The 12,724-nt window shown below is 35.2% G+C and overlaps 1 protein-coding gene across 2 annotated transcripts; it reads left to right on the forward strand.

Annotated features, from left to right (window-relative positions):
• Window positions 1-217: 217 nt before the first annotated feature.
• Window positions 218-12,339, forward strand: LOC121969635 (WAT1-related protein At5g07050-like). 2 transcript variants are annotated; one of them, XM_042519834.1, is made up of 7 exons: window positions 218-445; window positions 518-580; window positions 665-778; window positions 839-1,067; window positions 11,491-11,649; window positions 11,730-11,881; window positions 11,990-12,339. In XM_042519834.1, the coding sequence occupies exons 1-7, from the start codon at window positions 240-242 to the stop codon at window positions 12,183-12,185; spliced, it is 1,119 nt and encodes a 372-aa protein (XP_042375768.1). In that variant the 5' UTR covers window positions 218-239; the 3' UTR covers window positions 12,186-12,339. The 2 variants fall into 2 exon arrangements, with proteins under 2 accessions (XP_042375768.1, XP_042375776.1); XM_042519842.1 differs by lacking the exon at window positions 518-580.
• Window positions 12,340-12,724: the final 385 nt, after the last annotated feature.

Here is a 12,724-nt window from a genome sequence, read left to right on the forward strand (position 1 = left end):
CAACCAAAGATTATGCTATAGACTAGACATTGCACTAAACACTCCCAAAGTGTGCCTAAATGTTCTTCCTAATCCACTTTTCAAGATTCCAGTCCACTTAACTTGTCCGCCTACAAATCCACTTCCAATGATCCGATGATTCCCATGCAACATGTAACAAAGGAATCTTATGAGATTTGAGTACTTATTGTATTTATAGGCACGGGCGGTTCTATCACTCCCGAACTCCTCTTCCAAACATGGCACCCTCAATGACACACATAAGAGGAACTTGTAGGACGTTTAAGGCTCACATACTCATGACGATAGTTCAGTTAGGATACACAATTCTCTACTTCATCACTGAGGCTTCCTTCAACCGGGGATTGAATCCCCACGTATACACCACCTACAGACACTTGGTTTCAGCCTTGGTCATGTGGCCTTTTGCTTATTTCCTTGAAAGGTACAACGTCGACTCTTCAATTCATACGGTCGTTCTCTTTCTGACTTGTTTTTTCAGCATATATTGATGTAGGAAATTAAGACCCAAGCTTATATTAACATTGTTCTTGGAGCTATGTGTGCTTTCCCTTCTAGGGTGAGAAAATTAAGCCAGCTATTTCAGTTTACATCATACGAATACTTCGGCTAATAGTGGTGTTGTCTCTTATAATTTTTACAGGAGCTTAACCCTAAACATGTACTTTGCGAGCTTAAAATACACATCTCCTACCTTTGTTACTTCCATGGTCAACACCATTGCTGCCATGACCTTTATCGTTGCTATTCTACTCAGGTAATTAATATCTTACGATCTCTCTCCTCTTCTTCTCGAAATGACAAAGTTTTGGTTCAGATTCGAGCATCTTGACATTAAAAGCCCCAGAGGAGTGGCCAAGGCTGTTGGCACTCTAGTGTCGTTGGTAGGTGCTACGATCATGACGCTTTACAAAGGACCAGCAATGAGGAATTTTTGGGAAGCACTGATCCACATCCATGGAAATGCCATCCACGAGAGCTGGTTGAAGGGATCAATCCTTACCGTGGCAAGCTGCATCACTTGGTCCATGTGGTACATAATGCAGGTATTTCTATTAGAAGTAAAGTTTTCTCCTGAGCCACATGAATATATTCTACAAACTAAAGAACTCGAACAAGAGAAAACAATTCTAAGCACAACGATCTAGTTTCATCAAAAACATGACATAACAAAAGTAAATACAGAAATAATGATAATGAAATCTGATTGCAGCTGAAGAGTCATTGTTGTAAAACGTCGTCATCGAGATCTTGTAGAAGAAGAAGAGAGAGGGAGAGGTCTTCCTTCAGACTTAGGGCGACGACGTCAAATTCTCTACATCAATGGGAAACACAGAAAATCATCGATCTCTAATCCAATGGAGACGTTACCCATATATAGTAGATTCACATCCGTTATCAGCCCATAAATAATAAAGGAGGCAGGTAATAGGTTCTACGCATACAAGTCCACATCCAATAACCAAAACCCGAGTTAACTTAAGTTGATCGCTTATTGGGTTTGGATTCTTAACGACATAAATATGTACGCTAACAAATCGCATGTGAGCCCACCTAAAGGAAATAAAATCCAACAATCTCCCACCATGGATTACATGTGATTTGTATATAACATATGAGAATAACTTTAATTGATGTCAACAACAATCCCAAACTTTATATATTGAATACCCCTGGACATGTAAATAATTTGGTCCATTAACTTCATTGGAATAGGACTAAAAATGGCATACTTACTATATATACTTGTAACAACCCCCAACAATAATCACAATACCAATATCATTAATAAAAATAAAATAAAAATGTGGATGTGTAGCATGGAAATTACATGAAATGTGATCATCATTACATGTCAATTTTTAATTGGTCCTAAGATGACACAAAAGCATATTTGCTAAGACTTTATGCTAAACTGTAGTAGCAAATCATGATCTAGGCCTTATGATTTCAAAAGATATCACATTTACAAACAATATTATATGTTAAACATCAGTAGTAAATCATTATATTTATTTCAGAGTGCCAAACAAATAAAATAACCATGAATGTTTTAAACTTTAAGTACATACAATAATCAAAACAAAATATTGATCTTTATTAACAAATATAGAGCAATAAAATAAATATTGACTCTTACAAGATGAGTACTTCTTCTATTAGAAGGATTCTTATATCTACAATATGTACATGAAATACTTTAGCCATTAAGCCTTTGTGAGTGGATCTGCCAACATGGAATCTGTGCTGATGTAATCTATCATCACCTGACAGCTCTGAACTATTTTTTTAACCACTAGAAACTTGATGTCAATGTGCTTTGACTTTCGACGAATTGCTATTGTTCTTGACATAAATTTTGCGATTTTATTATCACAATTGATCTTCAATGGCCTGTTAATGCCATCAACGATCCGCAATGCTATAATGAAGTTCCATTGCCAAATCTTGTGATTGGATGATTCGTAGTATGCTATCAACTTTGCCTCAATAGTAGAAGTGACTACTAGCGTCTACTTGACGTTCTTCAAAAATATATCCCCTCCAGCAAGCATGAAAATATAGCATGAAGTAGACCTCTTACTATCTAATCATCCAGCAAATCAAAATCTGAATATCCAATCACCTTCAAGTGATCTAATCTCCGATACGTGAGCATGTGTCCTTTAGTTCTTGGTAAATACCACACCACTCTCTTCACAAGTTTCCAACGTAGCAGTCTTGGGTTACTTACATATCTACCTAACATCCCCGCTATGAACATTATATCTAGAGATATACAAACTTGTGCATATATGAGACTTCCTATAACTGATGGATAAGGGAATTGTTCAATTTTCTTTATTTCAAGTTTAAGTCATAGATACTGTGGCAAACTAAATCTGTCACCTCTAGACATAGGTGTATCACTAGGTGCACAGTTTTGCATATCAAACCTTACAAGCGCATTTTCAATATAGGTCTATTGTGAAAGTTTAATAATACCTCTTGAATGATCATGACATATCTATATACCAAAAACAAAGGATGCTTCACTAAGATCTTTTATTTCAAAATTACCGGATAGAAATAACTTGGTTTTATGCAACAAACCTTTATTATTGCTTGCAAACAATATGTTATCCACATACAAAACAAGCATAATAAATTTGTTCCAATTGAACTTTACATATATGTACATATTAATAAGATTCTCCTTAAATCAAATGTGAAAACCACTTAATCAAATGTTTGGTACCATTGACGGGATATCTATTTCAAACCATAAATGGATTTCTTGAATCTATATACTAGGTGCTTTAAGTCCGCAGAATCAAAGTTCGTCAGTTGCACCATATATATAGTCTCCTCAATATCACCATTGAGGAATGCAATCTTTACATCTATTTGATGTAGCTCTAAATTAAAATGAGCTACAAGTGTTATAATTATTCTGAGGGAGTCTTTCGTTGACACAAATGAGAAAGTCTCCTTGTAATCAATGTCTTCCTTTCGAATAAATCCCTTGACAACAAGATGAGTCTTATACATTTCAAAATTGCCCATTGAATCCCATTTGTTTTAAAATATCTAGTAACAACAACAGGTTTCATACCTTCAAGCAATTCGACAAGTTCTGAAATGTCATTGTCTACCATAGACTTCAACTCTTCTTGCATGATATTAATCCACTATTCAGGGTTAGAGCATTAGAGCTTTCCATCCTTATGTTAAACTCATACTCTTGGAGATAAACATAATCATGAGGAATCATAGGTCTCCTATCCCTAGTGGATCACCTTAATGACACTTGTGTTTGAGCAGGATGAAGTACAAGACCATCAATATAAGGCAATATCTCATTTTGAGTGGTAGGTTTCACCCATTACATTAGAGATAACACAGAAATATCTTAATTCACTACTCCCACTAGATGTACAATATCCATAATATAATATATGGTAATCATACCACTATTAATTGCACTAGTAGTAACCACAAGAGGATCTCTAATGTCTTTCTTAAAAGATATTTCCCTAATCTTAGCACTTCCACTGTCCTCAATAAATTTAACATTTTCTATTTCAAAGAAGGATCTATTAAAGGGATCATAAAATTTATACCCTCTTAATTTCTTAGAGTAAACTCTAAAATTACAGATAATAGTCCTTGAGTCTAGTTGCTTTTCATGAAGCCTATAAGGCCTAGTCTCAGCTGGACAACTCTAGATATATAAATGCATAATACAAGGCTTCTGCTCATCCATATCTCGTATGAGATTTTAGTTACTGCCTTACTGATACTCTATTAAGTAGGTAAATTATAGTCTTGAGTGCTTCACCCCATAAAGATTTCGATAGAGATCGTATCTTTTAGGGTACGATTGTGACATTTAGCTACACCATTCTAACTGAAAGTACTAGGCATGGTATACTGAGGTATGATCCCACACTTAGTTAAAGCAATTCGTAAAAGTTCCTAGACGTTATTCACTTGATCCATCATATCGACCGTAATATTCACCTCCATGATCGGATATGACGACCTTAACTTTCTTACCTAGTTGATTTTCAACTTTGGCTTTACAAATTTTAATCATGTCCAAAAAGTGTGACTTTACATGAATAAGATATAGATAGCCGAATCGAGTGTAATATTATATGAAGCTATTAAAAAATATATATCCATTCCAAGATCCCTTAGAGAATGATCTATAAATGTCTGTATATATTAGCTCCAAAATGTCATTACAATGTCTAGCCCCCTTATTATTTTTGTTAGTGGTCTTCTACTTCACACACTTTATGTAGAGATCAAAATTTGACATATCAACGAATTGAGAATTCCATGTGACATTTGAAGGTCCCGTGTAAGTCGGCTAGAGGAGGGTGAATAGTCTGTAAGAACAAGTTGTAGCTTTTCTTTTGCTATCATTCTTAGCAAAGACACACGTTTGTTGAATTAAAAATAATAAACATAAATTAAAAGATGAGGCAGAATTTACTTAGTTTGCAACTAGAGGGATTACTAATCCAAGGTAGTGTAAAACTCTACTAAAGATCTCCTTTTGATATAGGCGGAGTAGTCTCTTACAATCGTTGAAAGCACATACTTTAGAAAATAAAAAAACTATTCGAGTACAAGTGTGTCATTTACTAGTGTTATATTGAATGAAGAGGATCAAGGCTCTATTAATAGCTCACTGGTCGGGTTATGGCGCTTGGACCAGGTCTAGGCACCTCCACTGTGGCACCTTTTTTGCTCTGCAACAGCTTCACAATAGCTTCATGATAACTCAAATTATGAACATTAAGTGTACAAAGCAATTAAATTTTGCAAGCAATATTAAAATTAAGCTAAATAATTTTTATTTGAAGCATGCATAAAAATTAACTTAATTTAGACTAAGCGTGATTTAAGAACCTAGAATAAGTTCCTACCTACTGGATTTACGAAAAAATTTCGTAAGATATATTTTTTCACTTTTATAATTTGACCCCTACGATTTCATAAATACCAGTTAAGCCCTTTATAGTTTATAAAATTTAGAATAAAAGAATTTTAACATGCAGAATTTTTAAAACATTCTATTTGTTCTTTTAATTTTATATTTTCATTTTTAACTTTATCAAATTCTTCTAGTGAACATGCTTTAGCTAAGATAGTTTTCAAATTTATAGTTTCCTTTTTTAATTTTATATTCTTAGTTTTAAGCTTACATAATAATTTAAACATTAATGTTGTACCTAAATATAGCTGATCAGGAGGTAGAAGACATACCTTACTTATCAAATCTGATCTGAAGCTAGATTCTCCCTCTTCATTGCTACTTTCTTCAAATATAGCTCCCCCTTTATTGATACTCTTCTTTTAGTGACTCTCCATTAGTGCTAGTCCAACATACTCCCCAGTTTGGACTTTGATGATGACTTGTCGCACGTTGCCTTCAGAATCTTGTGCTTCAATTTATTTGGCCCTGTTTTTTCTCCTGTCTTTTTAGCTTCGGGTAGTCATCCTTAATGTGTCATTCTTCTTGGCAGTTGTAGCATCTAACTTTCCTCTTTCTTAGAAGAAACTTCTTGGCCTGTGACTTGTTAAATTTGTTAGATTTAAAATACTTTAAAAATTTTCTTACCATGAAAGCTTCTTCATCTTCATCTAACGATGAGTCGGACTCAGTTTGTCTTTCCTAGCTTTAAGCGCTAGATTCTAACTTGGCTCCTTTTCTTTCCTCATATCTGCACATCTAGATTCGTGTAATTCCAAAGTTAAAAATAGTTTTTCTAAATTACTTACCTCCAAATTCTTTGATATATAATAGGCATCTACTATTGATGTCCACTGTTAAGTTCTAAGGAAGGTGTTGAGACCAAATCAGATTGAGTCCCTATTTGTTACTAGTTCTCTGAAGTTTGTTAGTCCGGTGATAAGCTCCTTAATCTTTCCATGCAATTGGGCTACCATTTCTCCTTCTTACATCCAGAGATTTGTCAGTTGATTTATGTGAAAGTCTCATCTTACTATCTTAGCCTCCGATTTTCCTTCATATAGCTCCAGGAATTTATCCCAGTGTTTCTTGGCTGAGTCATATGCACCAATCCAATTGACTTCTTGCGGTGGTAGAACATTTAGCAGATAGAACTATACTTTGTCATTTGCCACAGAGTCAGCTTGCTCCTTGCTCTAAAATTGTTCCTCTTTTTTTTTTGGCTCTTTGCTGATTTTTTGGGTGCTACAAAATTATATTTAATTGTAAGCAATATATCGAAGTCTGTTTTAAAGAATACCTCCATTTTTTTCTAGATTGCGAAGTCCCCCTGAAACTTTTGTAGATGAATACTCGCTCATGTCATTTGTGCTTTAGACAGAGGTTAGTCCTTCTGAAGTGTTCTTGCTCTGATACCAATTGAAGGCCCCATGTAGGTCAGGTAGAGGGGGTGAATAGCTTTCAAGCATAATTTGTAGCTTTTCTTTTGCTATCGTTCTTAGAAAAGATACATATTAGTTGAATTAAAAACAATAAACATAAATTAAAGATGAGGCAGAATTTACTTAGTTTACAACCAGGAAGGTTACTAATCCAAGGCAATGTAAAACTCCACTAAAGATCTCATTTTGATGTAGACGTAATGGCCTTTTACAATCGTTAAAAGTGCAGACTTTAGAAAACAGGAAAAACCATTTGAGTACAAGTGTATTGTTTACTAGTGTTATATTGAATGAAGAGAACCAGAGCTCTATTTATAACTCATTGGTCGAAATATAGCTGTTAATGACGTGGTGGGTCTCGAGCGCTTGGATAAGGTCTTGATGTCTCCACTGTGTCGCCTTATCCGCTCCAAAATGTATCCACAATGGCTTTGTGATAAGTCTCTTAGCCATGCCTAGGTACCTGGACCGATCCAGGCGCCTGGAATGTTACTGACATGGACCCAAATTCTATCCCCATTGTAACGTCTCCGAAAGGGTGCCTTTGCTAGCCTAAGCTGGTCCAGGCGTTTAGAGTTCGGGAGCCTAGAGTCTGGGCTCCTGGACTTGGTCTAGGCTCCTGGACTTGGCCCAGGCTCCTAGACTTGGTCTAGGCTCGTAGACAAGTAAACTTTGTGTTGACTTGTCTAGCTGCTGCTCTAGTCACTTGGGTGATTCTCCAGTCATCCAGAGTTAAGCTCACCCGAACCCAATTCTGACCTTCTCCTCAACCAAATTTCCTTCACGGCTTCGCGTCCCTCAGAAGTGTCGGGCGCATCCTTCTCATCCACTGGTGTACTTTTCCGTAGCTCTTCGTCCCTGGGATGCACCAAGCTCATCGACTTGGTTCCCATGTCATCCTTCTTACTAACCGTGTCTTCCGCTAGACTTCCTGTGTTCTTAAGTCTCTACACACTTAGACATAATGCATCAAATATGTAAAACCTAACTTAACCTGGTCAATCACATTAAAATTAACCTGGGGTATACATTAACCTTTGTAGGCATTATTTGGATATATGTCCCAAATGACTATGCTATAACATGAAAGAATTCTTGTAAGTTAATTTACATTTCATACATATACTATACATAATTACATTGTCAAACGTAGGAGTTAAGGTGTTTAATTTATACAGCTTATCAACCAATGAACCATTGCCAACCAACACTTAATTAAAGAAAATACTGAATACTCCATTTCCAAATTAACAAGAATAACCTATTTTTTTCAAAACAAGAAATTGAAATCAAATTTCATCTAAATGATAGTACAATAAATATATTTTTTTTAAATCTAGAAAGATATCAGTTCCTAAATAAATCCTAAAACCTCCTATGGATTATATTTAACATTCTTTCCATTCCCTATATAGATGTATCTTTCACCATCAAGTGGAAGACGACTCCCAAGACAATCATGCATAGTGACATTTATGTAAGTAGTAGCACCGATATCTATCTACAAGTATCAATAGGCACTATAGCTAAATTAATTTCCGAATTAACAAGATTAAGAAGTTTACCTTTCTTTACACGCCAATTAGCATATTTGGGGCAACCTTTCTTCATATGGACTTTCTTCTTGTAAAAGAAACAAATAGACTCCTTATCCTGTTTCTTATGTTTCCTTATGGCCATAACTTTCAAAATCTACAATTTGCTTTCTTTTTTTCCCTTATTGTTGATTTTCTTTTGCTTCTTGATCTAACCTTAAAAACCAGATACTAAGTGAGCACTCTTAGATGTCTCATGCCTCAGTCTCTTCTTCTCTTACACGCATTGAACTATAAGCTCATTCAATGTACCACTTTCCTTTTGAGTATTGTATGAAATCTTAAAAGTAGTGAACTGTGCAGACAATGATATTAAGATAAAATACATTAACAAACTCTCAGACATTTTGAGTTTTAGTGCTTTCAAACTTGTGACGATATTGGACATTTCTATAATGTACTCTCTGATATTTCCTTTGTCATTATGCCATATGGACACAATTTCGAAAGAAGTGTAGTAGCCTCAACCTTTTCATTTGCCACAAAATGGTCTTCTAGTTGGTTTAGAAAACTCCTAGCATCCTCTCCTCTAGTTATTGAGTCTTTAATTGGTGCTGGAATAGATAGCCTCATGCTAATTAGACTCATATGGTTTGATCGCTTCAACTTTTTAAATTCAGCATTCTGCTCTATAGTACTAGCACTAGTTAGGGGTGCAAAGTGATTGTGTCTCAATGCACAGTCTAAGTCCACGCATCCGAAGACTGTGATTACATATTCTTTCCATTTTGCAAAGTTTGATCGAGTTAATGTGGGGATATTATTAATACTGGTAGTTGTTGATTGCATTGAAATCATAAGAGTAAAAACAATGTAAGTTCCCACGTTAATTAAACACAAGAAAAAAGATAAATTAATATGAATTGATATCATAAGAGTATGCAAATAAAAGCATATGAATGAGCTCCTTATGAGATATCAAGTAGAATATTGTATTTTACTCTTTGGACTAAAATCTTATTTGTTAGAGGTACTTTCTAATATAACTCAAATTTTAGTTGGTCACATAATATGTCTTCTTTTGGGCGACCCATTATACGCATACTTTGACACTTTGTATGAGTTATATTATGGTCCATAGCTCATAACAACCTTAATCAACCATATAATACATTTTCCTTTGGGCCAACATATTTTGCACAAGATCTGAATAAATAAAAACATTTATTCCTTGGTTGTAAGCTATCCTTAAATATATATCTGGTCTAAAAGTAATTTTCCTTTGGGTCAAATACTTTTAGTATAGATATACATTTATTTACACAAAATACATTAAACCTATCTAAAGTACTTTACTTTGGACTGACACACTAGTTCAATTTAGTTGCACGTGTGTAGATAGACCCAATAAATCCCCAGAAACTTTAATCGAACAGATAATCATTTGATCAGACTTAATTGCTCAGAATTAGACTTATCAATCAATTGACACTTTATGACAATTGATTGACATCAACTAATTGATTGCCTCAATCGACTTGAGAACTTGTTGTGTCCAATTTTTTGACCATCAATCGATTGACAGTGTCTGCCAATGGATTGGTGAAAACCAATCCATCCGGCTAATTGATCATAGATCCTTCTATGTTAGACATATCATTCATCAATCGATTGTTGATTCCTAGCAATTGATTGGTAATAACTAATTGATCCACCCGTCAATCCCAGAACCTTTTGTGCTCAACTTCATTAGCAATCGATTGGTGTAAATCACCAATCAATTGGTAACTGCAATCGATTATCCTAATCGATTCCAATCGATTATGTGCCTGATTTCAAAAGTATCAGTCGACAATCGATTGGTAACTATAATTGATTAGGATAATCGCTTACAATTGATTAGGATTATGTATTGACTTCAAGGCTATAAATCGATTGGTAAAAATTGTCAATCGATTGGTAGTTGTAGTCAATCCAGCCAATCAATCAAAATTTATTTTGTGCACAACCCTTCAAATAGCAATTGATTGGTGCTTGGCACCAATCGATTGCTAAAAGCAGTCAAACCTCAATTTAGTTGTATCAATCAATTGCTACTCAGTAGTAATCGATTGACCTTCACTGATCAATGTGGTCAATCAATTCCAAATGTTTCTGTTTATAAATTTTGGCTTGGCAATTGATTGTCCGACCAAGGCAATCATTTGCTCTATTTTGAGTTTACCCTAAACGGATCAAATTGCCACCAGTTCTTCCCAAAGACAGCGGCGATTCACCATTGTTCTTCGTGTTCTTCATGAAAACATGAAAAACTTGGAAAACACAAGCCTTTCCTAAGTTTTCTTTGCTTGATCTTTGACAATCAAACATTGGTTTATACTAGCAAAATCTAATCTATCATAAAACAAGGAAAACGATGAAAAATCCTAACTTTATTGCCATGAAAATGATGTAATAACTTGACTCTCATACCACTTGTTAGAAGTAAAGCGTTCTCCTAAGCCACATGAATTTGACAAACCAAAAGAACTCGAACAAGAGAAAACAATTCTAAGTACAACGATCTAATTATATTCCATCAAAAATATGGCAAAACAAAAAAAAATACAGAAACTGTAATAATGATGATGGAACTTAAATGCAACGGAAGAGACATCGTCGTAGAGCATTGTCAAAGAATCCGAAATCCTACGGAAGAAGGAAGGAGAATGAAGGGAGGTCTTCGATAGGAGTTAGGGACCTTACACATATATAATGGATCCATATCCGTTATCAGCTCATAGATAATAATGATTACGGATAATGAGTTCTACACATACAAATCTACATCCAATAATTAAAACCTGAGTTAACTTAAGTTGATGCTTATTGGGTTTGGATTCTTAATGGCATAAATCCGTGTGCTAACAAATCGCATGTGAGCCCACCTAAGGGAAATAAAATCCAACAATTTCATCCCCTCTCATTACTGAACTAAGCTAGGACTGAAACGGTTGCTCAGAGAAGAAAACTGAAAAATCTGCAGGCAGTGACATTGAAGAGATATCCAGCACAGCTTTCACTGACTGCATGGATGAGCCTCATTGGAGCTACACAATCAGCCAGTTTCACAGCCTTAGTGCAGCACCAACCAGCTGCATGGAAGATTGGATTCAACATTAAACTCTGGTGCATCTTGTATTCTGCAAGTACCCTTTAACACAGACCAGAACCTTTTTGATCATCCTCTGATACAGTAATTTTAAGTTTTTATTTTCTTTTCAGGGAGTTGTTTGCTCTGGTTTATTCGTCTACATACAGCTCTGGTGCACTGAGCAAAAGGGACCAGTCTTTGTGACCATGTTCAATCCCATCTCCACAATCATGGTTGCACTTCTAGCTTACTTTGTCTTCGGCGAAAGACTGTTTCTTGGGAGGTAGATTTTGAAGACTTGAGTATCAAAGATTGATTTGGATCATTTGAATCAGTATCACTAACATTGATTGATCGAAGATTTTTTGTTTTGTTTTTATTATTTATGTAGCATCATTGGGGGGATCATTGTGATTGTTGGACTATACCTGGTGCTTTGGGGGAAAGACACAGATCAAGAAAAAGAAATGAGAGCTGAGGCTTCTTTTGAGGCTAATGGAAGAGGAAAAGAACAGAGCAATAATTCTTCAGATAGTCCTGCCACTGATGGCAAAAGAGACAATGTGAAGAGATATGAAGAGGTTTAAGAATGCATGGTGAATTATTCAGCTATTCTTTGAGATTAATATCTAATATATGAGGTAAAACTTCACAAGGAATTGTACTTTGTTTGTTTCATGTATTCCAGTTGAACTGCAATTACAATCTAAAAGGAAGAGCTAGATGAGATGGTTTTAGTTATCAAGTGCTACTCATCAGTGAGTGTCAATTTATTGGGTAGTGAAAAATGTAAACATATTTTCTTATTAGACAAAAACATAAAACATAAACAAGTTAAAATACAATAAATAGCATTAAACCAAAATAAATATCAGAGCTTACTTGAACCCCCTTCGATAAGGCTTCGACCTTACTAATAAATAAATAACCATTTATTTCAGAAACATCTGAAACAGAGCAGATTCCCACTAACCAAGCAGACAAAAGATGTCTTTGCAATCACCTTGCCTGACCTTGTTATTATAGCTCCAGGCTCACTTATCACCTTCCTCATGGCCTTCATGGCTTCATCCAATCTTTAAATTCAGAAGCCCCATGTGACATAGTGATAAAGTATCTAGAGGAA

Source organism: Zingiber officinale, chromosome 1B (assembly GCF_018446385.1).
Source record: "Zingiber officinale cultivar Zhangliang chromosome 1B, Zo_v1.1, whole genome shotgun sequence".
Lineage (NCBI taxonomy): Eukaryota > Viridiplantae > Streptophyta > Magnoliopsida > Zingiberales > Zingiberaceae > Zingiber > Zingiber officinale.